This window comes from Quercus robur, chromosome 9 (genome assembly GCF_932294415.1).
Source record: "Quercus robur chromosome 9, dhQueRobu3.1, whole genome shotgun sequence".
Classification (NCBI taxonomy): Eukaryota; Viridiplantae; Streptophyta; class Magnoliopsida; order Fagales; family Fagaceae; genus Quercus; species Quercus robur.
The window spans coordinates 10,059,508-10,085,206 of NC_065542.1; the positions used below are offsets into that span (position 1 = coordinate 10,059,508).

At 31.8% G+C, this 25,699-nt stretch overlaps 2 protein-coding genes, 1 long non-coding RNA gene and 1 pseudogene across 3 annotated transcripts in view; 2 read left to right on the forward strand and 2 right to left on the reverse strand.

Annotated features, from left to right (window-relative positions):
- Positions 1-3,969, forward strand: part of LOC126700264 (putative RING-H2 finger protein ATL21A) — a 28,516-nt gene extending 24,547 nt beyond the window's left edge. The window contains exons 2-3 of the mRNA XM_050398338.1: positions 98-196; positions 3,458-3,969. Coding sequence (XP_050254295.1) covers positions 98-196; positions 3,458-3,861 — 503 coding nt within the window. The 3' untranslated portion in view covers positions 3,862-3,969. The remainder of the gene's footprint in view (positions 1-97; positions 197-3,457) is intronic.
- An 8,669-nt stretch (positions 3,970-12,638) lies between these two features.
- On the reverse strand, positions 12,639-13,687 carry LOC126699943 (uncharacterized). Its single transcript, XM_050397914.1, has 2 exons — positions 13,284-13,687; positions 12,639-13,080 (listed from the first exon to the last, which is right to left on the reverse strand). Exons 1-2 carry the CDS (start codon positions 13,522-13,524, stop codon positions 12,827-12,829), a joined length of 495 nt encoding a protein of 164 aa, XP_050253871.1. The 5' UTR covers positions 13,525-13,687; the 3' UTR covers positions 12,639-12,826.
- Positions 13,688-19,197: 5,510 nt separating this feature from the next.
- LOC126700686 (blue copper protein 1a-like) lies at positions 19,198-20,611 on the reverse strand (annotated as a pseudogene).
- Positions 20,612-21,442: 831 nt separating this feature from the next.
- LOC126699551 (uncharacterized) lies at positions 21,443-24,450 on the forward strand. Its single transcript, XR_007646818.1, has 2 exons — positions 21,443-21,910; positions 22,898-24,450. It is a non-coding gene; the product is annotated as an uncharacterized LOC126699551 (long non-coding RNA).
- The last annotated feature ends 1,249 nt before the right edge of the window (positions 24,451-25,699 follow it).

Below are 25,699 nucleotides of genomic sequence, written 5' to 3' on the forward strand. Positions count from 1 at the left end.
TTCATTACAAATGTTTCGGTTCCAGTTCAGAGGCCATTTTATGAGCAAATATTATCCTCAGACCTTAATGATGATCTCTGGCTAACCTGGGATGAACCTTCTGGTTGTGGAAAGTGTGAGTCACGAGGAGGGCAGTGCGGGTTCAAGACCAATTCAAGCCATGAAATTGTGTGCTCTAATGTTCCTCATCAGTCTGGTAAGTTTCTAGTTGGTCCTCCAAATGATCTTTTTTTTTTTTTTTTGAGGAAATCCAAATGTTCTATTATGTTTGTTATTTTAGCAATTTAATTTAATTTTTTAGAGAAAATATTCACAATTTAAATTAGTTAAATTTTGACCGTTAGCATACTAAGGCTTTTCAGAAAATCAAAGGGTTAATTTATTACTTGGATAAGGATGACATATTAGCTATATCTTATATCCAAAGGGCAAAGTTTAATTATAAAATTAGTTGTAACTTAAAATTACAACCTTACTCAATAAAATAAATATTACTATATATTTTGAAAATCTAACCGTTGAATTGCATATTCTTTATACTTTTAATACACATATCAAATTTTATGTCAATTGGATATTACTTACTATATAATCTATAAATTTATCTTTTATGTTTAATTTTAAACTACAAAAACTTGCAATTTAAACAATCTATTGATGACATAGCTATTAATCTTTAATTTTCTTGAAATTTTGTAAGCATAGAGGATATAAGAATTAGATGTAATCCAACGGTGGATTCGTCAAAATTCATCTCCAATAAAAAGATATTGAGTAAGGTTGTAGTCTAAAACTATAACTAATTTTATAGTTAAATTTTGTCCATAATATTATGCCTACTAAAAAAAAAGTAATAATATTATGCACTTGTCAATTATGCGTAACTTTGCTATAAAAAAAAATGTATGGTCTCACTGGCTCACCAAGTGATAGAACCAAATATACTTTTTCTCCCAAAAAAAAAAAAAACCAAATATACTTCTCCAACTAATTAGTAGTTATATGAAAATATTCAGATTAAGACAAATTTCATGGATTTAAACTGGTACGAAAGTAATTAGTTTATAAATTAAATTGTTAACGAATGTACAGATGATATGATTGTTATGATAAGCTTAATCTGTCATTTTTAATTCGATTTTATCATTTTAAAATGTCAACGTCCTGCTGCATGTGTCACTTAATTTTTGTTAACAATAATACTTAATACTTAAAGAATAATATTAGTCGATAATAAAAGAAGATGAGTGAATGATTGTGGAGTTAATTTATATAAAATGTGGCTTACCTTAAGCCAATTTTGTGGTACCTACATTGCATGAGGTCAACATTTTGGTTTTTAAATAAAGCTAGTGAATTGGTAAGTTTCAAGATAAGTGTTGACGAAGTATTATATATTCCAAAATTTTGGAGCAATAAAAGCTGTGAATTACTACTTATTTTTAGTTCTCTCAACGCTTTCCACACTGCAATCATAGCTTTTTATTTGATTCACTTTCGAATACCCAGCACCATGGCTTATGGGATTTGGAATTTTTTCAACGCCTCATTGTACCTTCTCCTCGTGTTGCACCTCTTTCTTTATTTCTAGGGGGAAAAAAAAAAAAGAGTCAATAGTAAGAAGACTAAGAATAGCCATTCTAGTCTTCTAGACCCCTCTTGAGAAATCAACTAATTATTGATAGACATTTGGGATCTTTCCCTGTTCATAATAATTTTACACTATGTTGGCCGACACAGTCGTAATTGCATCGATAATGCTAATAACTTAGTAAATGACTCTTCCTTGTAATTCTAGTCATTTATTAATGGGAAACGTTTAATTCAAAACTAGTTTGAAGGAAAATTTATTCAACTTGTTACGTGATGATTGAGAAAATTATTTGCATGTATTTTTAGTTACATGATTTATTAAAAAGTTATATGACTTAATTATAGAATGTTACATAATGAGTTGAAGAAAATTTCTCCAAATGGGTTTGGAGGAAAATTTTGTTGATTTGAATTTAGAGGTGCTCCTTGTAAGGCTAAGGATGCATTTGGGTATGCTCTGTTTTGTTAATTTTTCTTTTAAAGCTTTTTCTTGAGGCCAAAAAAAGAAAAGAAAAAAAAGAAGAAGAAGAAGAAAAAAGACTAGAAATAGCATTTGGTTAGGGTCAAGACAAATATAAATGTAGACATCAAGATAAGGGTTGTGTGGCAAACAATATAAATGGCTTAGATTTGATCTGTATAAATTGGTCTTGAAATAAAATTGGTCAATTTTAAACTATTTTGATTTGTTATGTAATTTATTTAAATTCAAGTTGAAACTTATTTTGAAATTTATGTGTACGTGTCATGAAAACTTAATAATCAACATCAATTACCTCAAAAATCAAAATTTACAAGACTAAAAATGAAAAATACAGATATTTTTATTAACTGCATTGTCTTTCTTTTAAGATTCAAATTGTAATTGTTGGCTTTAAGTTCTCGAATTTTTGAATTATTGTTAAACCTCAACTTGTCCATAAAATCCAGGATATCACAATTGACCTAATTTTATATTGAAATACCCAATAAGCCACTACCCATTTATGCACACTCAGATAGAGACACAAACAGTCACTACTGGTCCAAGCTTATAAGCATCATTATATTTCTATTAGGGGCTTGAATTTTATGGGCTTGTTACGCTTGTATATAATTGGCATGATTTAGGCAACGAATTCTCAGTTCTTGAGCGACATCTAGAATTGGGTCCCAAAACGCACCCTATGAGATCTTTTTGCTTTTTTTTTTTTTTTTTTTTGCTTCTTTCATCAAGTCTAGCCAACCTAAATTGACTCAGATGCACTGACGATGGGTAAGTTTTGTTTTAATGATCTTGGTACGTGGGGCTAGGTGATTCGGCCTGCACTTTCAAACGTGATATTGGGCTCTGCTTGATTGTGATTTCTTTTAATTTTCTTCAACCTGGTCCATTCAGTTGTCTTTGAAGCGATGCTCTTTGCCCGAGGTTGGGTGGGTTTGCATTCGCTTCATATTGGGGGTTGGGCCGTTGGGTGCTCAACAGTTGTGTTGAATACAAATTCTGACAACAAATTGATTTTTTTTTTTTTTGAGAAGAAAATTGATGGAAAAGAAAAGTTTAAATTGTTATAGGGATTATACAAATTTTATTATATGGGTTTTATAAACCAATGTGTTAATTTTGTAAACTTTTTATGATAAAGTTGATAATTTTTATAGTATTTTACAAAAAGTAATGTATCACAATTTTACAATTATCTCAATGAATTTTAAGTTAATGTGTAGCTGTATATTTATTGTAAAGTTAATAAATATGAAATGAATTTTCCTTTTTTTATTATCATTATTGTTCAATATTTTTGTGCATGCGAATGGGTTGCAGTTTAGTTGATATTTAAAGTATAACTTGATGCCTTAATAAAGATTAATGTGGTATGTTTAGGATTTCCAAGGAGTGCACACTACGCCATTATCATTGGTGTTGGAGTACCAGGATGTATTTTCTTGCTAGGGCTACTATGTTTTCTCTTTGGCAAGATCAAGTCCTATAATGCTAGAAGACAAGTTGAAATCCTAGAATTCAATCCTACAATTGCTCCAATACCCAAAATTATGGTGGGCCTCGATGGGCCCACAATAGAGTTATACCCAAAAATAGTTCTTGGTGAGAGTTGGTGCCTACCCAAGCCCAATGACAACACTTGCCCAATATGTTTGTCTGAGTACCAGCCTAAGGAGACTCTAAAGACCATACCTAAATGCCAGCATTGTTTTCACAGTGAATGCATTGATGAATGGCTTAGCTTGAATGCTACGTGCCCCATTTGTCGGAATTCTCCCCAATGATTACCACCAGTGGATATTTCATGATACTTTGGGATATATTATTTTCCCCTTTCAATTCTAGACTTTGTACTAATGTTTTTTACAAATTGTACTTTACTTTTCTTCTCTTGTTTAAGCCATTGTTTCTTGAATGGTCACGTCATTTGATTTGAGCATAAACTAAATTCAGATGGAGTCTGCAAATCCAATAATGTTTGCACCAATCAACACATATTTAGGATATTTCCTAGCAATAGTTTCCAAATTGCTAAAGCTCAAATAATAATAATAATAATAATAATAATTATAATTTCTAAACATTAGGGTGGCAACTTTAATTTCAGATTGAATGATCCTTTCTTATTTTATAATTGAATTTTACAATTTTTTTTATTACACTTATATTATTTAAGGTATTTGTGGGTACCTAAGGCATGCTTGGCAACGTCTTAGGCATGCAAACAATGTCCTTGGCCGTCCTCGACATGCTTTGCAACGTCTTCAGCCGACCTCGGCATGCTTGCAAAGTCCTAGTCGTCCCACATCGAATAAAACCCCCCTCACTTTCTACTTTATAAGCATTGACGTGAAGGAGTAGTGTACCACTACTTCTTTAAGGAAGTAGTGGTACACTACTCCTTCGCGTCAATGCTTATAAGGTAGAAAGTGGGGGGAGTTTCTATTCGATGTGGGACGATTAAGACTTTGCAAGCATGCCGAGGTCGGCCAAGGACTGCCCTTTTATTGTGGGTACCTAAGGCATGCTTGGCAACGTCTTAGGCATGCAAGCAACGTCCTTGGCCGTCCTCGGCATGCTTTGCAACGTCCTCGGCATGCTTGCAATGTCCTTGGCCGACATCGGCATGCTTGCAAAGTCCTAGTCGTCCCACATCGAATAGAAACCCCCCCACTTTCTACCTTATAAGCATTGATGCGAAGGAGTAGTGTACCAGGTTGTTGCAAATCATGCCGAGGACGGCCAAGGACGTTGGTTGCATGCCTAAGACATTGCCAAGCATGCCTTAGGTACCCACAGTATCCGTGCAATTCTTGATGTGATTATAAGGAGCGTTGATGACTTTTCCCAAACATTCCTTTATCAAGGCCTTTGTATCATAAATTAATTTTAATTTTGTTATAAATTGAGTTGGGTTTTACTCGACTCATGAGTCATGATCACATGGATTAGTAGGTTAGGAGGAGATTTGTAAAGTAAAGATGACTAAGAGAAAGTTTCAATTTTATAAGGTCCATTTCTTCCCTCTATTTAATTGTTGTCTCAACATCTTTTTTCCTTATCATCCAAGTAGTGCCACAACAGATTGCTATGAGTATGGTGATATTCATTGACTCTTTGTTTTTGATTTCTCAGGCTATCTTTTGGCTGGATAACTAAGTTAATCCAGTTTGAGATGCATTAAAAGTTTATTATTTCAAGGAATTTGATGGGCCAAGTATTTCTTCTGCTCCACAGAAGATGCATTCCATTTCTCTTATATGTTTTCTTTTTTGTAGCACTGAGCTTGTTGGAATGCGATCTGTGTGTGTTTAAAAGAATGCGTTTCCTAACACAAAACTCAGGGCCATTATAAATATATAATGCTTGTCACCAAGTCCATGAAACTATTATGGAGAATTATCATTGTGCCCCTTCTATCTACAACAATATCCATAACATTAGCTATATGTTTCAATTAAAAGACTATAAAAAAGTCCTAAGCCTAAATAGTAATTGCGAAGACAAGATCATTGAGCTCATTGGCCAATGTCATAACCTGAATAAAGAGGCTTTAATCTGGTAGCTAGTCAGGACTCGTAAAACATAAAATGAGCTAGTTAAAACAATACTAGACTCCTTCAATTGGCAAACAATTGAGCAAAGCAAAGCTGGAGTGGTATAGTGGGGCTCTTGAGGCCCGGAGCCCAATGCATCCAAGGGATTCTTGCTGCCTAAGCCCAACAGGCCACTGCAGAAATCCTTGGGCTAGAACATGGCCCAAAATATGTTGGGTCCGAAACCACATTTATGTGTGTACTTACTCCGACTTACCTTGCCGATCAAAAAAACTTATTTGCACTGATCCTTCGACCCCCTTTCTAGCCAACACATGAACCTTATTCTCTGGGCCTTTTGCTTTTGTTTCTTTTCACTTTTGTATTGGAAGTAAAATTCTAGTTCCATGATTTGAAGGTAATATTTAAGCCATATAGAGAAAAATCGTAGATATACAATATTAGTTTTTTATTGACCCAGTTTTATTGTATACAAAAAAGTTACGTTAAAAGTTTATATTGTAAATGAAAATACTGAAGAAATTATTCACTAACTTAAGGTGCAATTCTCAAATATGAATATGAATATTTTCATTGTTAGATTTACAACTAATATTAAGTAGATTAAAGTGCAATTCATAATAATTATTTACTTATTTTTCTTTATCTAATATGTTATGTCATATTTTTAAAGCTTTAAATAATTAGTTATCTTTTGCAGGTAATCCAAATTTCTATATTTTACATGCACGTGTAGCTGGCAAAATTGATAACATTAGATGCTCCACATCTAGTTTTTGTTTATTTTTTGGGTTCTTTTGTGGTGATGATAAGATTAATGAACAACTTTGAATTGTATAATCTTAAGTATTTATGTATTATTTGACTTGGATTGCCAAGAGTTTTGCAGTTCAACTAGCACATCCTAATGTTATTAATGGAGGCATCCAGGGTTAAATCCCTCCACCCCAACTATCATTTTATAACAAAAAAAAAAAAGTGAGGTTTTGTAAATTTAAGATTTTTTTGTTGCTGATAATTTGATAGTTACAATGAGGGCTACTTGCTAAGTACGAAATTGAGTAAGTACCATTTAGTTTGCCTTTTTCATTTCCCTCTACATCACATGTACAATTTATTTGATGTGGCAATGAATATGATTGATGGACTTAAATCACATTGTAAATGAATATTTGAATTGTTTCTTTGTGATTGGTAACACATCAATTCATAAACTTAATGTAATAAAACTTGTAGTACTATAAGCACTACTCCTAAGTTATATTGGAAAGCACTAAGGTAGTCTTAGGGCTGGAAACTTCATTCGTGTTAAGAATGGAATTAAGCTAAAATATAAGAAATTTTTCTAAAGAAATATTCTTAAACAAATCTTAATTTATACCATTTCATATAAGGGCTCAGTTTTGACTACTCTTAAAAATTCTCCAAAATATAAGGAATAAAGCCTTATTTAAAAAATTGTGAAAATTAAAAAAATTTAATAAACATAAAAATTTAAATCTTATATTTGTTTCCTACCTCAACAAGAAATTAAAAGATATTTTTTATAAGCATCACCTTGCTCATACTTGATATAAAAGAAACTGTCCCTACAATGACCACAATATTAATAATTTCAATCCACAAGTACAAGATAATTGCAACCTATATTATCATTTAAGTATTTAGTCTAATTTTGGGATGACCTCTAACTCTTGGTTTACATGCCTTGCATGTATACTTGCATTGACTCTTGTCGGTAGAGGCCAGGGGATTAGGAGGCATGGTTAATTAATCGCCTTTTCCCTCCAACATTTGAACCATAATTTTCATGGAAGGGTGACCTATCAGGTGCCACTAGATACACCAAAGTCCCACAATTCCTAATTTTTTTACAATTTTAGCATCTTCATTATCCTCAACATAGATTTGTAGGTTTTCCTTTTGCTCTAATAGATTGTAGATGCATTCTGGGAAATATATTTGGCTAGTGGTCTCTTCGTTTGCATCAACATTTTTCCTCCCTCCAACCATTTCAAGCAACAATATTCCAAAACTATAAATATCTGATTTGTAAGACACTTTCCCAAATTTCCTAGAGAACACTTTGGGCGCAATGTAACAGATGGTCCCCCTAGTTGTAGTCATGGACACTACACTTTGACCTTTTGCACACAACTTGGCTAGACCAAAATCAAAAATTTTTGGATTGAAATTTCTGATTTCCTCATTGGCAAGGTCAAGTCCTATAATGCTAGAAGACGCCTTGAAATCCCAGAATTCAATCCCACAAGTGCTCCACTGCCCAAAATTATTGTTCTTGGTGAGAGCTGGAGCTTGCCCAAGCCCATGACAACACTTACCCAATATGCTTGTCCGAGTACTAGCCTAAGGCGACTCTAAAGACCATACCTAAATGCCAGCGTTGCTTTCACGCTGAATGCATTGATGAATGGCTTAGCTTGAATGCTACATGCCCCATTTGTCGGAATTCTCCCCAACAATTACCACTGGTGGATATTTTATGATGCTTTGGGATTTACTATTTTTCCCTTTCAATTCTAGATTGTGTACAAATTTTTTTTACAAATTGAATTTTACTTTTCTTCTCTTGTTTGAGCCATTGTTTCTTGAATGATCACGTCATTTGATTTGAGAGTAAACTGAATTTAATAGTTACCTGCACCAATGATGACTAAGAGGAGATTAAATGTAAAGCAAAGATGACTAAGGGTCTATTTGGATATCGCTTATTTTGCTAAAAACTGAAAACACTATAGCAAAATAATTTTTAAATGTGTGAATAGTGCTATAGGACCCATTTTTAATGAAAAAATTGCTAAAAAAAATGATTTGTAAGTCCTGTGAACAGTGCACGGAACCCACTGGAAAACACTGTCCACTGCTTATTTTGCTGGTCAAAGAGGTAGTGGGTCCTGTGCACAGTGCACGAGACCCACGACAGACAACATCCCAGCACTTCTCAATTAAAAAAAAAAAAAAAAAAAGAATGAAAACGCAAACGCAACCATGAAATGTGTTTTTTCAATTTTATAAGGTCTATTTCTTCTCATTATTAATTGTTGTCTCAACATCATTTTCCTTATCATCCAATTAGTGCCACAACATACTGTTATGAATACGTTGATATTCATCGCCTCTTTGTTTTGGATTTCTCAGGCTATCTTTTGGTTGGATAACCAATTTAATCCAGTTTGAGATGCATTAAAAGTTTATTATTTTGAGGAATTTGACGGGTCAATTGTTTCCTCTGCTTCACATAAGATACATTCTATTTCTCTTATATTTTTTCTATGGATTGTGTTAATGGGCACTACAAGGTGTCTATTAACAATTTTTTTGAAATTTTTCTGACAAATTTTTGTCTTTTATATTATTTTATCTCATTTTTTTAGCTTTATAATTACTGCTTGGTGTCTTTTTTTTACTTTCTCTGACAATTTTTTTTTGTCTTTTTTGTACCTTAAGTTAAAATTTTCCCTTTTTTATAGCACTGAGCTTGTTGGAATTTGAATATGTATCTGATGTGTGTGTCCAAGTCCATGAAACCATTATGCAGAATTATCATTGTGCCCCTTCTACCTACAACAATATCCATAACATAAGCTATATTTATCAAATAAAAGACTACAAAAAAGTCATAAACCTAAATAGTGATTGCTAAGACAAGATCATAGAGCTCATTGCCTAATGCCATAACTTGGATAAAGAGGCTTTAATCTGGTAGCTAAGCTAGTAAAAACAATAGTAGATTCTTTCGATTGGCAAACAATTGAACAAAGTGTGCGTGTGTTCTTTATAAGTCTTGCTTATTCCCACAAGAGTTAGGCCCTTTTGTGTGGATAAGTATTGTAAGTCTTCTATCGAACAAAAAACAATTGAACAAAGCAATAAAGTGGGGCCCTTGAGGCCAGAGCCCAAGCATCCAAGGGATTCTTGGTGCCCGAGCCCAACGGACCACAGGAGAAATACTTGGGCTATAACCTGGCCCAAAAAATGTTTGGTCCGAAACCACAATTATGCCTTTACTTCTTCTACTTTACGTTGCTGATCAAAATACTTATTTGCACTAATCAGTGACCAAGTACCCTTCCTTTGACCCCCATTTTAACACATGAACATTTTATTTATTTATTTATCTCTGAGTCTTTTTCTTTTGTTTCTTTTCACTTTAGAATTGGATGTAAAATTCTTATTTAGTATCAATATTATTTTTTGATTTGCACTCGAAGTTAGTTCCAAGGATTTGAAGGTAATAATTAAGTTATATGGAGAATAGTCATAGTTATAAAATTTTAGTTCTTTATTGACTCATTTTCATTGTATACTAAAGTTATATTAAAATTTTATGTTGTAAATGAAAATGGTGAAGAAATTATTCCCTAACTTAAGGTGCAATTCTCAAGTATGAATATTTTTGTTGTTAGATCTACAACTAATCTTAAGGTACTTCCGGAATATTCAATAATTTTCTGTAGGTTTAATGAATTTTCCTATCATACATGAATACGATTTTTACTTTGCTTCATGTGAACATATATATCTAAACTCTTCTTCTCATGCGTGCATTAGTGCATCTCATCTCTCTCAACCTTTGGTTCTTGCCAACACGTATTTCATGCAGACATAAATAAATATGCCATATCACTATAGGAAAATAGGCCTTTTGTAACGCCTAAAATCGCAGCAAAATGTCCAAAAAAAAGGAAAGGAAAATGTTAAAATTACAAATCTTTTTACAAACTGTACAGATGTGGTGATCAAGTAGTTATTGGTAAATAAAAAAATTATTTTAATAGTGAGTCCATATCTCAAATAAGAATCAGTAATAATTTACTCATTAATAATTTTTAAAATAATGTAAAAAAAATTTATGTTTATAGCGTTACTATTATTAAAAAAAAAGAAGAAGAACAAAACATTGCAAGAATTGCGTTATGGTTCATATGTATTACGTATACACAGGTTTTGTTTTCGTGACCGCTATAATGAATTTATCATTGAAACAAAGATGTCAAGATCAAAGAATGGGTGAGATGATTTGAGAATGCATTACCATCAGAGTGTTAAAATCAGAATTTGTGTAATTGAGCCTTTTCTGCCCTTCAATTCTTCTGGCACACTTATAATTTGTTGCAAAATTAGAATACAGAGCCAAGGATGTGAAGGCGGCTTGATGCATCCGAACTTTTCCTCTTTCTTTTTTTACTAAAAAAAAAAAAAAATTCAGTAGATGGTACAACCTCAGTTCAAATTAAAGATGTCAAAGTTTTTATTAAGCTTAAATGCGTATAGCTCTATTATAATCACTAGCTGTAATCACATGTATATACATGAAAGTTTTTAAATAATAATTAGGTGCATATTAAAATTCTTACCCAAGTTGAACACTATTGATGATCATTTGTTTATTTTTGTCGACTCTTAAAAAAACCTAAGGATAATATTCGATAGAGTATGTAAGTTGTTCATTTTTGCTTGTTTTATTTTTAGAAAAAAAAATATTATGTTGGTATGTTACCTTACTAAATTTGTGTTATTGTGCTACAGTAAATTTATTTCATATTTTCATTTTTCAAATAAGATATGAACAACTATTTTTTCGAACACTATAAAATTTTCAATTGAAATTTATATTTGAAATGATAATATATTTTTGTAAGAAAATTTGGGTGTGTGTGTAATATACACAACTGTACACACATGATATTTGCATTGAAATCATCACAATTTCAATGTAAATTTTGCTCAAGTGTTCGGTTGTATGCAAGAGTGCATGTAACAATAAATACCAAAATTTTGATTAGTTTTACATTCAAAGTTTTGCGTAGAAGTAAAATAAATTTTGATTGAATTTGTTTTTATTATATATTTTCACGTTGAGATTCATGAATCTACATGTAAAAGAACTTAACACGAAATTAGAATGTTTTATTGAATTTTGTCTCAACTTTCAATTTAATATAATATGTATGATTTGTTTATGGTGGGCAATTTATTTTATTTTGACCCTCAATATGAGCATATATTTCAAGGGGAATAAGGATTGAGATAAAAAATTGAGCAAAGAAAAATGAAAACGAAAATAGAGCCATTGTTGGAATATTTACATGTAAGTGATTGGTTAGTTATTAAGTAATGAATTGGAAAATAATAATAAAAGTATGTGATTTTTTTTTTTTTTTTTTAGGTTAAAATAAAAGTACGTGATTAATATAACATAATTGTGCCTAAGCCCATTGACTTAAAATTATATGTCATATTAACTCTTAAATTAAAATTTTGCCAAGATGTTATCTTCCCAACCGCAGTACCATCTAGGCATCTAGCTAGCTAACTTGGACAATTGGTCTTCTTGCATATTTTTTATTATAGAATACAATAATTATATGGTGAATAGGCATTTAATAGGGTTATGATTTTACATGATATTTTCTATTCTTTTATTTGGAGAAAAAAATGTGAGTATTTTGAGGATGCAAAAGTCCTTACTTACAAGTTACAATCAAATTTTTATGAAATTTAATCTTTACAATTTGAATGACTAAACCAAACATGACATTTTGCGCTGAAACATGAATCATCATGTTTTGTTTTCCTCAGGTCACTGTCCACTGAGTCTTAGCTCACCTTCAAACCAATTTTTAAAATTTTTCTAGCAATCGCCATCAAATTAAATAAGCTAAAATTGGGATGTAAATCACATTCAATACTATTTACATGTGTTACACTGAAGTAATGATTTTGTGCATAAACCAGCATTGATCATTAAGTCTCATAAACCTTTCCAATTGTAAAAGTTTCCAATACTTTCGATATACAATAGTAAATATTAAAGTAAAACCAGCAAGGATGCAAATGGCACCCCTATGGAACATCAATACCCAGTCACAGCCGGTACATTTATTATCTATCATCTCAATTATTCAGAACACATAACATTACCGGCAAGGATAGGAAAAGAAAAAATAAATGATAGAAAATCACCTGATTTAGAATGTAACTCATAAATTATAAAATAAGCAATCAATCCCTTAATATTTATTCAAATTTACAAATAGTCTTTAATTTAATAATATAAAAAGAAGAAGTGAAGGACACATTATCTACTACGACACAACAAAAGACATAAAAGGAGATAACAGCAAGTAGTGTTTCCCATGACATGCACATTGTATAGTAATTATCTATACTAGCGGAATATTGGCTTCACAAAGAACTTCATGGTTCCATTCACGCAATGAAAGCCATTGCGCTCACCGCAGGCAAAGTAGTAACGCTGCCGTGGCCTTTTCAGCTCAAAATCGAAGCCCTCCCCGCCGCCTTGTGTCACATTTCCCACCATCGTGGCCTTTCTCAAGTTACATTTGGTGAAGCTCCGGAAGTTTGGTAGCAAGTAAACACTGTGAGGAAATGTGTTTGGAGATGGTGGATCATATTTGAAAACTGCAATCAACAACATATAAAGAGTTATTTTAATTTCATGCATATTTGAATTCAGTAAAAAAAATAACTGCACACATTTTTCATGTTCCTTAAGGATCTAAATTGATAATTTATGCTTAAATAGAGTAGAGACAAAGTTCAAACTAAGAACTGACTATTTTGAACTTAAATACGTAACAAGTAGCAATTCAAAGTAAGCTCACCTAGAGTGTCATTTAGGTAGAAAGGGCCATGTTTGATGGCCCAATTGGTGTAGTTAAAGCCAAAGTTCCAATGGTAGGAGTCACCCACGATGATCCTGTTGGAGGTTCGTGTATTATTGGGGTGATGAGGGTGATGGAAAGGCTGATTCCCAAATTTGCAACCCCTATTGGCCTTGCTAACTGCCATTGTGGAAGCAATTAGCAGCAATAGCATGAGTCCTTGTGCAACTGTGAAACCCATAGTATGATTTGCAGCTTAGGAGAGAGACTAGAGAGTGAAATTAGAAGGTGAGACACAAGTAAAGAGATGAAGTCAGATGTTAGCTAGCGATGATAGCATTACTTAAATGGGTATTTATGTTGAGAGAGAGAATTAAAAGGTGAGACACAAGTAAAGAGATGGTGAAGTCAGATGTTAGCTAGCGATGATAGCATTACTTAAATGGGTATTTATGTGAGAGAGAGAAAGAGAGAGAGAGATAATTGCAAACTGGAAATTGAGTAGGTAAGACTTAAAGACAGAAAATACAACGTAAAAGCTCCATTAATATGTTTTGTTTTCAATTCTTCACTTGTAATTTTTTTTTTCAATTCTTCACTTGTAATTAGTCAATGCTTTATTTTATTTTTAAGATAGAGTTTCAACCTATGACATTCACTTCTGGTGATAATTATTTATTATTATATCAAGACACCAATCGATTTTTTGTGTAGGCGGGGATTTAACTATAAATATTTTATTTAATCATCAGAGATTTTATTAGTTAAATTAACTGAAATCCACTATTCTAGTCGACGCATTATACACATTGATATATGGATTTAGTCTTTAGCCAATGATACTAAAAAGAAATATAAAAGATATATTGAATTTTTCCATAACATCTTTCTTTTGCATTTCCTTTTTAAGTATTATTTTAGAACGTCATATTGTAATTATAAATAATACAGAATAATAAAAAAGAGATATCATATTATGCCCTAGCAATTTTTTGCGCTTTTAAGACATTGTTAGTGTTTTTTTATTTATTTTATTTATTTTTTGTTTTAAGAAGACATTGGTAGTTTGGTAAAGGGTTTTGATCTTAAATTCCTCGACCACTAAAAAAAAGTGGTAAATTGCAATTTATCCACTTATGGTTTGATTGAAATTTAAGTTGTTTACTTGTGATTTGAAATTTGACATTTTATCCTCTTGAGGTTTGATTGAAATTTAAATTGCCTACATGTGATTTGAAATCTCATGATGCAAGTGTTTCACTATATTATTTTTTATCTTTTTTGATCTTGTATTTTTATGTTTTTTGTGTTTTTGGAGGAAAGAGACTAAAAGTGAAGTAAAATTACATATTTAGCCTTATTTTTAACTAAGGTGGGTTACAGAACTCTAATTGAGTTAACCTCAGGTAAAGTGTCAAATTTCAACCCATAAATAGACAACTTAAATTTCGGTCAAATTATAAGTGGGTAAATTGTAATTTGCCCAAAAATAAAAGCTAGTATGATAATAAAAGACTTTATAACATGCAAATTAACTAACATCTTCAACGACATTAGTTATACAATAACTAAGTTTAATTTGCAAATCATATAATAAAATGAAAAAGTTGGAGTCATCTTCCTCCAATTCATTACGTGATCCTATTAAATAAATCATCCATATGTAGTTTTAGTCACATAATTTTTTAAATGAGTAATAAAACATATTTAAATAATAAACATGAATATATAATTTTATAAACTGTCATGCATGTAGCAAGTTGAAATAGATAGCTTTAAATATCACGTAGTGAATTAAAAAAATAAACTCAAGATAATTTCATTGGACCTCGTCGATATTTATGAATATGGACTACACAACTGATAGTGGTACACTGGCACTGGTTCCTAATTAATTCCTCTTAAATTTCCTGCTGGTACGCAATAAGGCAATAGTCCTTTCTTTTATTTATTTCAAAGACGTATTTTTGGATCACTATATGATGGAAATTAATAAAGACATTTATTGCACTTTGAACTGAAAAAATTTGACTGAAATTGAAAAAAAGGGTATAAAAATTGGGAAAAAAAAAAAAATGATGCTAAGATCTTCGTCATGCTGATGAGAGACTAGCATATGATTCAACTGGGTGATGTGATGATGATGGTTAAATTGCACAATGTATACATGCCATCATTCGTACGTGTATATATATATAGAAAATAGTAATATTTTCCTTTCCAGATTGAATTCATTCTAGATACTCTTAATATGTTAACCAAGAAATCGTGAACTTTAATGGAAGAGGGAATGAGTGATCATCGTATGCTAGCTTGTATTGAGTTTTCCCATCATACTAACAGTCTTTAACACATTTTACTTGCTTAATGTGTACATGCATGTATATTGTAAGAAAGTAGAGACGAAGGAAGAAGAAGAAATGTGAACAGAGAGAGAGAGAGAATTGAGAGAGAAAATGAAGAACTTCTCTAATTGATACAATGAATGAATACAGGATTAGAGCTCTATACAATCACATCTAAGCTAAGAACTAAAGCCCCAAAACAGAGCGTAACTAATTATACCAAATTATAAGGAAAGCAGTTACTACACGTGCAAAGATTAGTTACAACACGTGTGATACAGCTGAATATAATTAACACCTAAACTACTTGTAGTTTAGCTAACTGATTTAATCCTCTTGTAGCTTCAGCTAGCCTTGTGTCGTTTTATCCCTCTTGCCTTTCTTCCTATCCTCTGTTCTCTGATCCTTGAGTGTCTGATATATATCCCAACTCTTCTCGTGCATCTCATCTCCCTCAGTCTTTGATTCTTTAACATGTATTTCATGCAGAAATGTAGTATGCAGACATAAATAAACATGCCAACAGGAAAATAGGCATTTTTTGGTGGCCAAAATCGCTACAAAGAGTCCAAAAAAGCACCCAATGACCGTTCATAGACTAAATAAAATAAGAACCATTTATATGAATATGGAAGTAGTAAAACTTTTTTTTTTTTTTTTTTTGAGAGAGAGAGTTTCAATTTATGACGTCCGTTTCTAATAATAGCTTTTTATTATCAGATCAAAACATTAATCGGTTAGGTGGTGATTGAACCTTGGATCTCTTATTCAACCATTACAGTTGAGCTAATTAGAAGTTACTGGAAGTAACTAAACCTAGTTAGGCAAAAGCCACTTATTAAGATATTTATTGATTACCTCAAAACCACATGCTATATATATAAACATATGTACAAGTATTCACGATGACAGAGCTAGGATTTGAGGTTAAAGAGGACAAAATTAAAAAAACAAGATTTGAAACAAAATTATTCCGAAATACTAATTGACATTAAAAATAAATAAACAAACAACTATCTAATAATATAATTGCCATAAAAAATGCAAACTATAATTTATTTTTATACCTAGGTTAATTTATTTAGTTGTCCTTGAGGATTTTTCATATTATTCTGAAATTGTTTTATGATTTTTTATATTTCTTGATATATGTGATAAAACAATTATTTATCCATTGATCTCCCATTTGATTATTCAAAATAAATTGAAAAAACAAATCAACGTAAAAGCATTTCACTAACTTGGTTGCTTGTAAAAATATATAAAATCCAAATTTCTTTCTTTGTACTTCTAATTACAATTTAAAATTTGAGTTTATAGCAAAAACTTAGTGTGTAAAACTGTAAAAGAGTGAAGAAATTGAGGAAACAAAGACCAGAGGAGGGATAATAGCAACAAGGATTTAGTGTTGTATTATTATTATTATTATTATTTTTTGTAGTTATTATAAGTTTCAAAATATTAGACCTACTATTTTGAGTTATAGTGCAGTGAGAGATATGAATTGATTTTAACTTTAAATAATACCATTATATGAGATAATTGTTTTCTTTAGTAGAAATGATAATATAGACTTTATTTATTTAAAATTATATTGTACAATGTGAAAGAAAAAAGATGGACACTCTTCTAACCAAGCAATGACCTCTTTTATAGTAGTAGCAAGAGTTAGAGCAACATGCAATTAAATCGTAAAAAAAAAAAAAAAAAATACTAACAAACGATAAATCAACAAAAATCTCACAAATAAGCTTAATGTTCTCAGACTCCAAGCAACTTTTAAAGAGCAAATTCTATCTGTCTTTAAGAAATCAACAAGTACAGAAAAATTAGATTCTAGATAATAGATTTTTAATTGTTGTAAAAACGAAAGTGCTGTGAGTCCTCTAAAAAATAAGTAACAATGTATGTTATCTGTTGGTTTGTTTTTATTTTTTAAAATAATATTTAATTATTTATACTTATCACTTAGGCAAGCTAATCTTCCCTCATATATTAAGGGAGTTTTGGGGAGGTAGAGGGCAATTCTCCTTTTTTTTGCTGGGTAGGGCAATTCTCCTTGATGTAAAGGATTCTATTTACACCAACCAAAAAAAAAACATCTTATCAATTTCTTTCAAATAATAATAATTAAAAAAAAAAGGATTAATACCCACAATAACCGTCTCATTAAAACCAATTCTTCAAATATAATGCAAATATAAAAAAAACAAAACAAAAAAGATAAAATAAAATAAAAACTAAGCATCATTTGAAGACTGAATTGAAAAAAGTTCTAAAAAATCATGATAATAATTTGTTTTAAAAAAAGTTGTTCACTTTTTACCCACCACATATGAAGGCCTCCAAAATATTATGCCAATAGAAACCAACCTAATTGAAAACCTTAAGATGTTTGGCAAAAATAAAATTGTAAATGTACTACATCAACAATGACAATTAATTCCCTTTAACAACTTGAAACTTAAATAAAAACTTACTCGCTGAATTATCAATATTAACCACCTAACCTCTTAGATGATCACACACCAAACAATCTTTATCTCTCTCTTAACACCAAAATCAAAATTAAAAATAGATCATCATCTTTTTCAAAATAAAATAAATCTCTTTTTTTTAATATAAAAAAATTTAGAAAAAATCATTTATTTTTGTTAAATTTAATGCTTTGAACTAAAATATTTGATACTCTATAGTATTAATTCATCAAGTTGTATGTTTAATGAATATTAAATATATTTATTTATTTGATATGAAGCCAGTCCTGACAAAGAGTAACTCTAACATGCACTGGTTGAATCATAGGAGAAGTTCGTGAGAATTACAACAATTGAATCTGTTTAACCACTTTTAACGGACTTTAAACCAACTCTACCTACTATAACTACTCCAACTGATATAACCGACTTAATAACAACCATAACTAACAAGGTCTGTCACGGCCGGCCTGGCCACCGGTGGCAATGTTTTCATCTCTAATTTTGAGTGTGAATCAAATCAGCATATATGGAGAGTTCTCGGTCGATGGCGGCTTTTTAAGCGGCTCTTTCTTCCAGTTTCCATCGACATCTTTGATAGCTTTCTTGCTCTGGTGTTTCTTTAGTTCAGTCTTTAGACAATGTTAAAGTAGTTATCTTGTTTTCAATATTCAAATTATATTGGTTGAATAAATGTTTAGAGACTGTGTTCGTATATGTATTAGTCTCTATTCTTTTTTTTGAAAAAAAAATATTATGTGGCACAGTTTTATTGCAGAGCATTTACGCCGAATTCTTATTGAATTTAATCTCCAAACATGGTCAATCCTTCCAATTGCAAAAAAATTCAAAAGCTTTCTATATGAAGTCAATATTACATCAAAGCATTGCATCAATGCAAGACTATCAGCATATAGAAGAACACTTATTCTCTCATCTCATAGATTTATTTAGCACTCATTGCATATGATCTTTAGGTAATAATCGAAAAACAAATCTTGCTCGCAACAACTTTAGAATGTAAATATTGGGAAAAAAACCCTAGCTAGCTAGATATAGAATGCAGCAATACAACTTCCTTAACTCCTTCTTCATCAATGCCATTGATGAAACAGTGGCATAACAAAGAACTTCATCTGCCCAGCATTGCAATGATAGCCATCACGCTCACCACATGCAAAATAGTAGGGTTGCCACTTTTTCAGCACAAATTCAAATCCCTCACCCCCTCCTTGAGTTACATTGGCCACCATTGTTGCCCTTCTCAAATCGCACGTTGAGAAGCTCCAAAGGTTTGGTAGCAAGTATATACACTGTGAGGAATTATGCTGTCGTTTGTTGGTGGATCATACTTGAACACTGCAACCACCACATTGTCATCATATAAAAAATCTTAAAATAAAAAAATAAAAAACGAAGTTACAGCATATGATATGGGGAGCCACTGAGCCAGGGAAATATAAGACTTCGATGGTAATAATTTAAGGCTTCTATTAAGGAGTGTCCTAAGTGCACAAGTTAAAATATATTTCATTCTCCATTAAATAATCTTTATATTATATTGGTTAAAGTTCAAAATACACCCTTGAAGTTTGGAGGATTTTGAATTTTACACCTTAAAATTTCAAAATTTAAAATTTTACCCCCTAAAATTATATTTTGTTTACATCAACAATGCCTATGTGTCTATATTTTCCATTAAATGTCACATAAACTTGTCATTTGTCTTTGTTTGTTTGATAAAATGATGTCATGTGATATAATGAAAATGACATGGCATTATAAAAATGATGTAGTGTCATTTTATTTAAAGAATTAAACACACGTGACAAGCTTAATTATGTGACATTTAACTGAAAAGCTGCTAATGCAAATGGAATATAATTTCAGGGGAAAAAAAAATCTAAATTCTGAAATTTTAGGATGTAAATTCAAAATCCTTCAAACTTCAGGAATGTATTTTGCACTTTGGCCTTTTTTTTATTTTTATTTTTTAATTTTTTTTTAGTTACATTTTACACACCTACTAAAAAAAAAAAGTACAAACAATCATAGTGAACTTGATCATGTAAATCAACACATCATCAACAAAGTATTTTTCTTTTTGAAAGACTCACAACTCATATATGATTATTTATTAGTATTTCTTAAAATGTCTTTAGGACACATTAAAATAACATAAGTTGATGATAAAACCTAGACAACACTTTGACAAATAGTAGTAATAAACAAGGAATGGCAACTCACCTAAAGTATCATTTAGGTAAAAGGGGCCATTTTTGAGAGCCCAATCGGTGTAGTTAAAGTTTAATTGCCAGTTCTTTGAGCCACCTACAACAATCTTTCTGGGTCCTGGTGTATCATTTTGGCTTTGGGGAGGGCCTCCTTTGAAAGGCCAATTGGTATAGTTAAAGCCAAAATGCCAATCTTTGTTGGCTATATTAGCAGCCAACATGGAAGCAGTTAGAATCAAGATGAGGCTCAATGAAAAAGTGGAACCACCCATCTTCTACTAGAGTGCTAGTTGCAACTCAAGGGGTGAAATTATAGGGTGATACTATAAAGGAGATGGTGTAAAAATAGATGTTGGCATTGACAAGATGGTGAGTTCATTGGTATTTATAGCCATAGAGGGAAGACCGGAGAGGAAGGTAGTGAGCACTTACCCCAAAGAAGGAAGGGAGAGTAGGGAGAAAGAGATTGTGCAAAATGGCCAAATTGACATTTTTCAAGATTGGGTAGGTTAAAGATTCAAAACATAGAGCTAAGCTCTTTTAAGAGATATTATTAGGTCTTCTGGATGAAGTTTGACCTAATAATTTCTCCTATTTAAGGAATATTTTTGAATGGTTCTAGAGATGAAGTTTGGTTGGAAAGACCTTTGGAATTCTTACCTCCTTTTGGAAATGGGGTCAACCTAGTTTGTGAGATTTTCTTTTGATTTGAACCAATATTTTAGTGATATTATTGGTGGATTTATAACATAACATAATTTCTTTTATAATAAAAAGAAGGTTAATGTAACACTCCGACCCAATTTTTTATAATTAAACTATGTGTTTAAGTGGTTAAGTGTTATTAATATTTTAAGCCACTTACTTACAAAGCATTTAATAAACATATTATTTTATAATGTCATTGAATAAGAATTTTAAAGATTATAAATAATTGAAATGACTATTTGTATTATAAATATATATTTAGCATGTACAAAATTATATTAAGTGGTTAAGTTATGAGAGAGAGAGATATATATATATATATATATATATATATATGTATGTTTATGCAAGTGGTATTATTTTTGGTAGAAAAGTGAGTGTGAATGCAAGAAAGTTGAAAAGATGAGTTATCCTCCCTTTCCTTAGCAATATACGCATGTCACTCAAGATAATTCACCCAAGATATTTTTGCTGGACTTCTTGGTTGCACCTTTATTTCTTCTTTGACTTTTGCTGGACTTCTTGGTTGCACCTTTATTTCTTCTTTGACTTTCTCAAAGAAAGAAGACTCAAGAAACTCTTTTGCTCCCATTTCCCACGGATCCATGCAAATCAGAAATTTGCACCTCACTTTACACTCTTAAGGAAAGTGCTAGGAAGCTCTCTTGAGTCTTCCCTGAAGTCCACCGGTTCACACACTAAAAGAAAGACAAAACCCCACCCAAAAGTCCTCCCCTAATCTCATTTTCTTGGCTGCACCAGATAGAAAGTCCAGCAGCAAGAAGGAAGCTTCTTTCAACTCCCTCAAGCTCTCTACCTCTCATACTTCTGGTCCAGCCACTAGGAAAGGAAAATCCTTTCATGTAAGTCTACATTTATATATATATATATATATGCTGTTTCAAGAAGCCTTGAATTTGTGTTGGTGATTTGTTGAAGGTAGATTAGGGTTTTTATTAGTTAATGATTTTGTATGATTAAGGAAGTAAGAAAAAGTTAGGATGAGTATTGTTGATGCTGCTGCTGGGATTTTTGGTTGTGTTTATTTTGCCCTAAATGGTTAAATGACTGCATGTAAGTGTTTTATAACATGTCTTATAAGTGCATAAAAATCCCCATATGAAAATACCATTCTTTGATAATTGTTTGTGAATTTACGAGAAAAACGTTGCAAAGCTGTCACTGTGACAGATTCTGTGTTTGTGTATGTTAAATTATGTATTAAATTATATATAGTGAATTTGGATGCTAGGGATAATTCCTATGAAATGTAAGACACTTGTGGTTGTTACTGAATTGGTCTCATAGTATTTGGATTAATATAAAAATAATGGTTTAATTTATAAGTTGCATGAAATTCTGTCAGGACAGATTTGAGTATGTTGTCTTGCATGATTTTTAGTAAATTATGGGTTTATGCTTTGACTCCGAAATTTTTATGGTATATACTGGACATACAGAGGAGTAGTTTTGTAAATTTTCATGACAATTGGATATGTTTGAACAACCCATTCGTATTTTAAAAATGGAGCATACGCTGCTAGAATAAAACAGTGAACAGTAAGGGACATGCCTAACTTTGAGGATTTAATTCTCAAGTTAGGGTGTATGTTTTGAGCTATAATTTAATACGCTCATCCTTTGGTATGTTGGAAGCATATATAAATTTTATGAATTGGTTTCTCTATGATTTAGTACATCATGTTGTTTGATGAATGCATTTTGTGTTTGTGGGAACCTCTTTGAGGTGGGATTAGGATTTCCTTAATTCTAAGAGATAGGCTTTGAGATGAATGTGAAGTTTATGGTAAAGAATCATGGATAGTAATAAGCTTTGATTTATGGTTTAGGTGTTACCAGTATCTAAGTCTAAGCTCCTTCGACTTTAGGCTCTCGGTTCCTCTGCTTTCAGGTAAGGGATAAGTTATATGAGCATTTGGTAAGTCATGAGGTTATTTTAAAGTATATTATGCATTAAAATGTTTTTGATTAGAGATATGGCATGTAATCATTATTCTGACAAAGATATGTTCGTGAGCCTTCGAAAAACTTATGTATATGATTTAAGCATATTGATGCTATTATTGATTCCACGAACATGATGTTTAATGAAAAGAATGGAAATGCTATTATTATGAAATGTTATGCAAAATAAGAAATTTCAGTATGATGTAAAGTATGAAATGTTTTCGGGTTATGTCCTTTGATAATTTGAACTCAGCCAGTAGGGGTTAATTATTGGCTTTCCATGGAAATATGTTATCTGTTTGGCCATTTAAAGTAAAGGAAATGGGGCTGCCCGTAACTCTAGGCCATTTAAAGTAGAGGAAATGGGGTTGCCCGTAACTCTAATCTGACTAAGGCCTTCTCCCCAATGTGTACGGACGGCGGGGAGGAACAAAACCTGGAGGGGATGTGCCATCAAGCCTCCCAAAGGGGACAATATCATACACACGGGGGCACCCAAATGTGATGAGGCATTCTCTGTACAGCTTATCAGACATGGACTAACCAATATGATATGAACAGCTATGTTATGTTATTAATCATGAGAGAATTATTTTGTTTAAATGCATAATGAAAAGTTAAAAGCTCTCATAAAAATAAGAAGTTTCTGATGAAAAGAAAGCTGTTCATTAAAGATAAAAGTTTCCGAAATTCTGTTGTATTATAATGATAAAGCTTCTTATGAAAATAGAAGTTTATGTTTAGAAGTTATCAGATATCTGTTTTTATGAAACGTTAAATTTTATGATCATGAAAGTTATAGTATCTTATGAGAAGAAGTTTATAAAGAAAAGTTTTCTTATTAGTCAAGAAGTTTCTATTTTCATACAAAGTTGCCGATTATCTGATTTAAGTTAAAGTAATTATTTTGTAATGAGAATATATATATATATATATATATATATATATATATATATATATATGGCGACTTTGTAGGAAATGAAAGAATTTTAATCCGAAAGGTTTTGGTAATATTATTCTGATAAGAAAAGGGAGAACAATTATTTTCCCATGAAAAGCGTATAAGTTATTATTCTGAATAGTATAAAATACTATGCATGGAAAGCTGTTCTCCTATTCAAATATGCATAGAATGAAATGATTTGATTTACATGCATCCTTATTGAATTCTCATATATCTTACCTTTACTGAGCTGTGTAGCTCACCCCTTCCACTCTTTCAGTTAACAGGTTTTATTTTGGAGCAGAGGGAGCCTTAGTCGAGTTTTGGAAGGAGCTGGTTTTAGTTTGATATGTATAGATCCTAAATTAGCAATTTTATGTTTAGCTTTGTAGTATTGTGTATTTTAGGATCTAAAGAAAGTTGTGTACCTTAAAGTATTAAGAGATGCATTATGTGAAAGTGTGGAAATTAAATGATTGATGGATTATGTTACATTTTGAGTACAGTATAGATGCTCTGACTATGAAGTGAAAAGTGATATCAAGAAGTAATGAAACAACAAAATTATTTTGAAAATAAAAAGAGAAGCTTTTGGAAAAGTTTTGTAAAAGTTTAAGTTGGTTCTTGTTAATATCAGGTTTAGGCTTGATATTAGCATGCCGGTCATGGTCACAAATCCGAGTATCGGGTTTGGGGCGTGACAGTTAAGATGAAAATAACTCTTTATGAGAAATTATTAGCTCTTCCGGGTGGAGTTTGACCTAATAATATATCATAATTAGGGAATATTTTTGAATGATTCTAAATATGAAGTGTGGGGGCCGATTAATTAATAATTATTAAAACCATGTTAGTTGGGCCTATGGCCCATCCGAGGACGTAAAACCGTCCGAGGAGGCCCATGTCGGGTTATAAGGGTAACCAAATGGAAAGAAGAGTAGATATCACGTGAGATGAGTTCAGTATTCGTTCGAGGACAAAATCCTTCTCGGCAATACATGTCCGAGGACGACCTGAACGCCATATTGTTACAAACGCTCTTCAGAGCTACCTTACCACTAAAGGTGGGACGTGGGACCGAGGGTAGGAAAGAGAAGGTAAACAAATATCTTTAACAACAGCTGCCTCCGCATTAATTGCCTCTCAACCAACTCTCTGGCCACATTAATGTAGAGGTGATGCCTAAATAGTGATGAAGCAGCCTTACAGCTACTGGTTTGAGGTTCCAGAAGGTGGTAGATGGGATAGAAAGGGATCCCCCGAACCCAACCTACACGTGTGTGGTGGAGATGACATCAAGATGGCAGTATATAACATGAAAGAATGCATTGAAAGAGAGGATCAAAATTTCTAAATAAGGAGTACCAAGGAGAAAACCCTATGAAATAAAGAGCTGAACTTGTCTTAGGGAGAAATTGATCATTATATTAGTGCTGATCCATCCATAAACGTGAAGTACCATCGTTTTTCTTTTGGAGTTAACCTAGTTCTTTGATCCCCACGCTCTACAAATTTATTGTTTGGGCCTTTAACGTACGAACCCAACACGAATTTGGGATCGTTACAATTTGAGTCCTTACATGAAGTTTGGTTAGAAAGACCTTTGGGATTCTTTGCCTCCTTTTGGAAATTGGATCAACGTGGTTTGCGAGATTTTCTTTTGATTTTTTTTTTAATAGAGTTTCAACTTATGACTTCTACTTCTGTGATTTTTACTCTTTATCATCAAACTAAAACATCA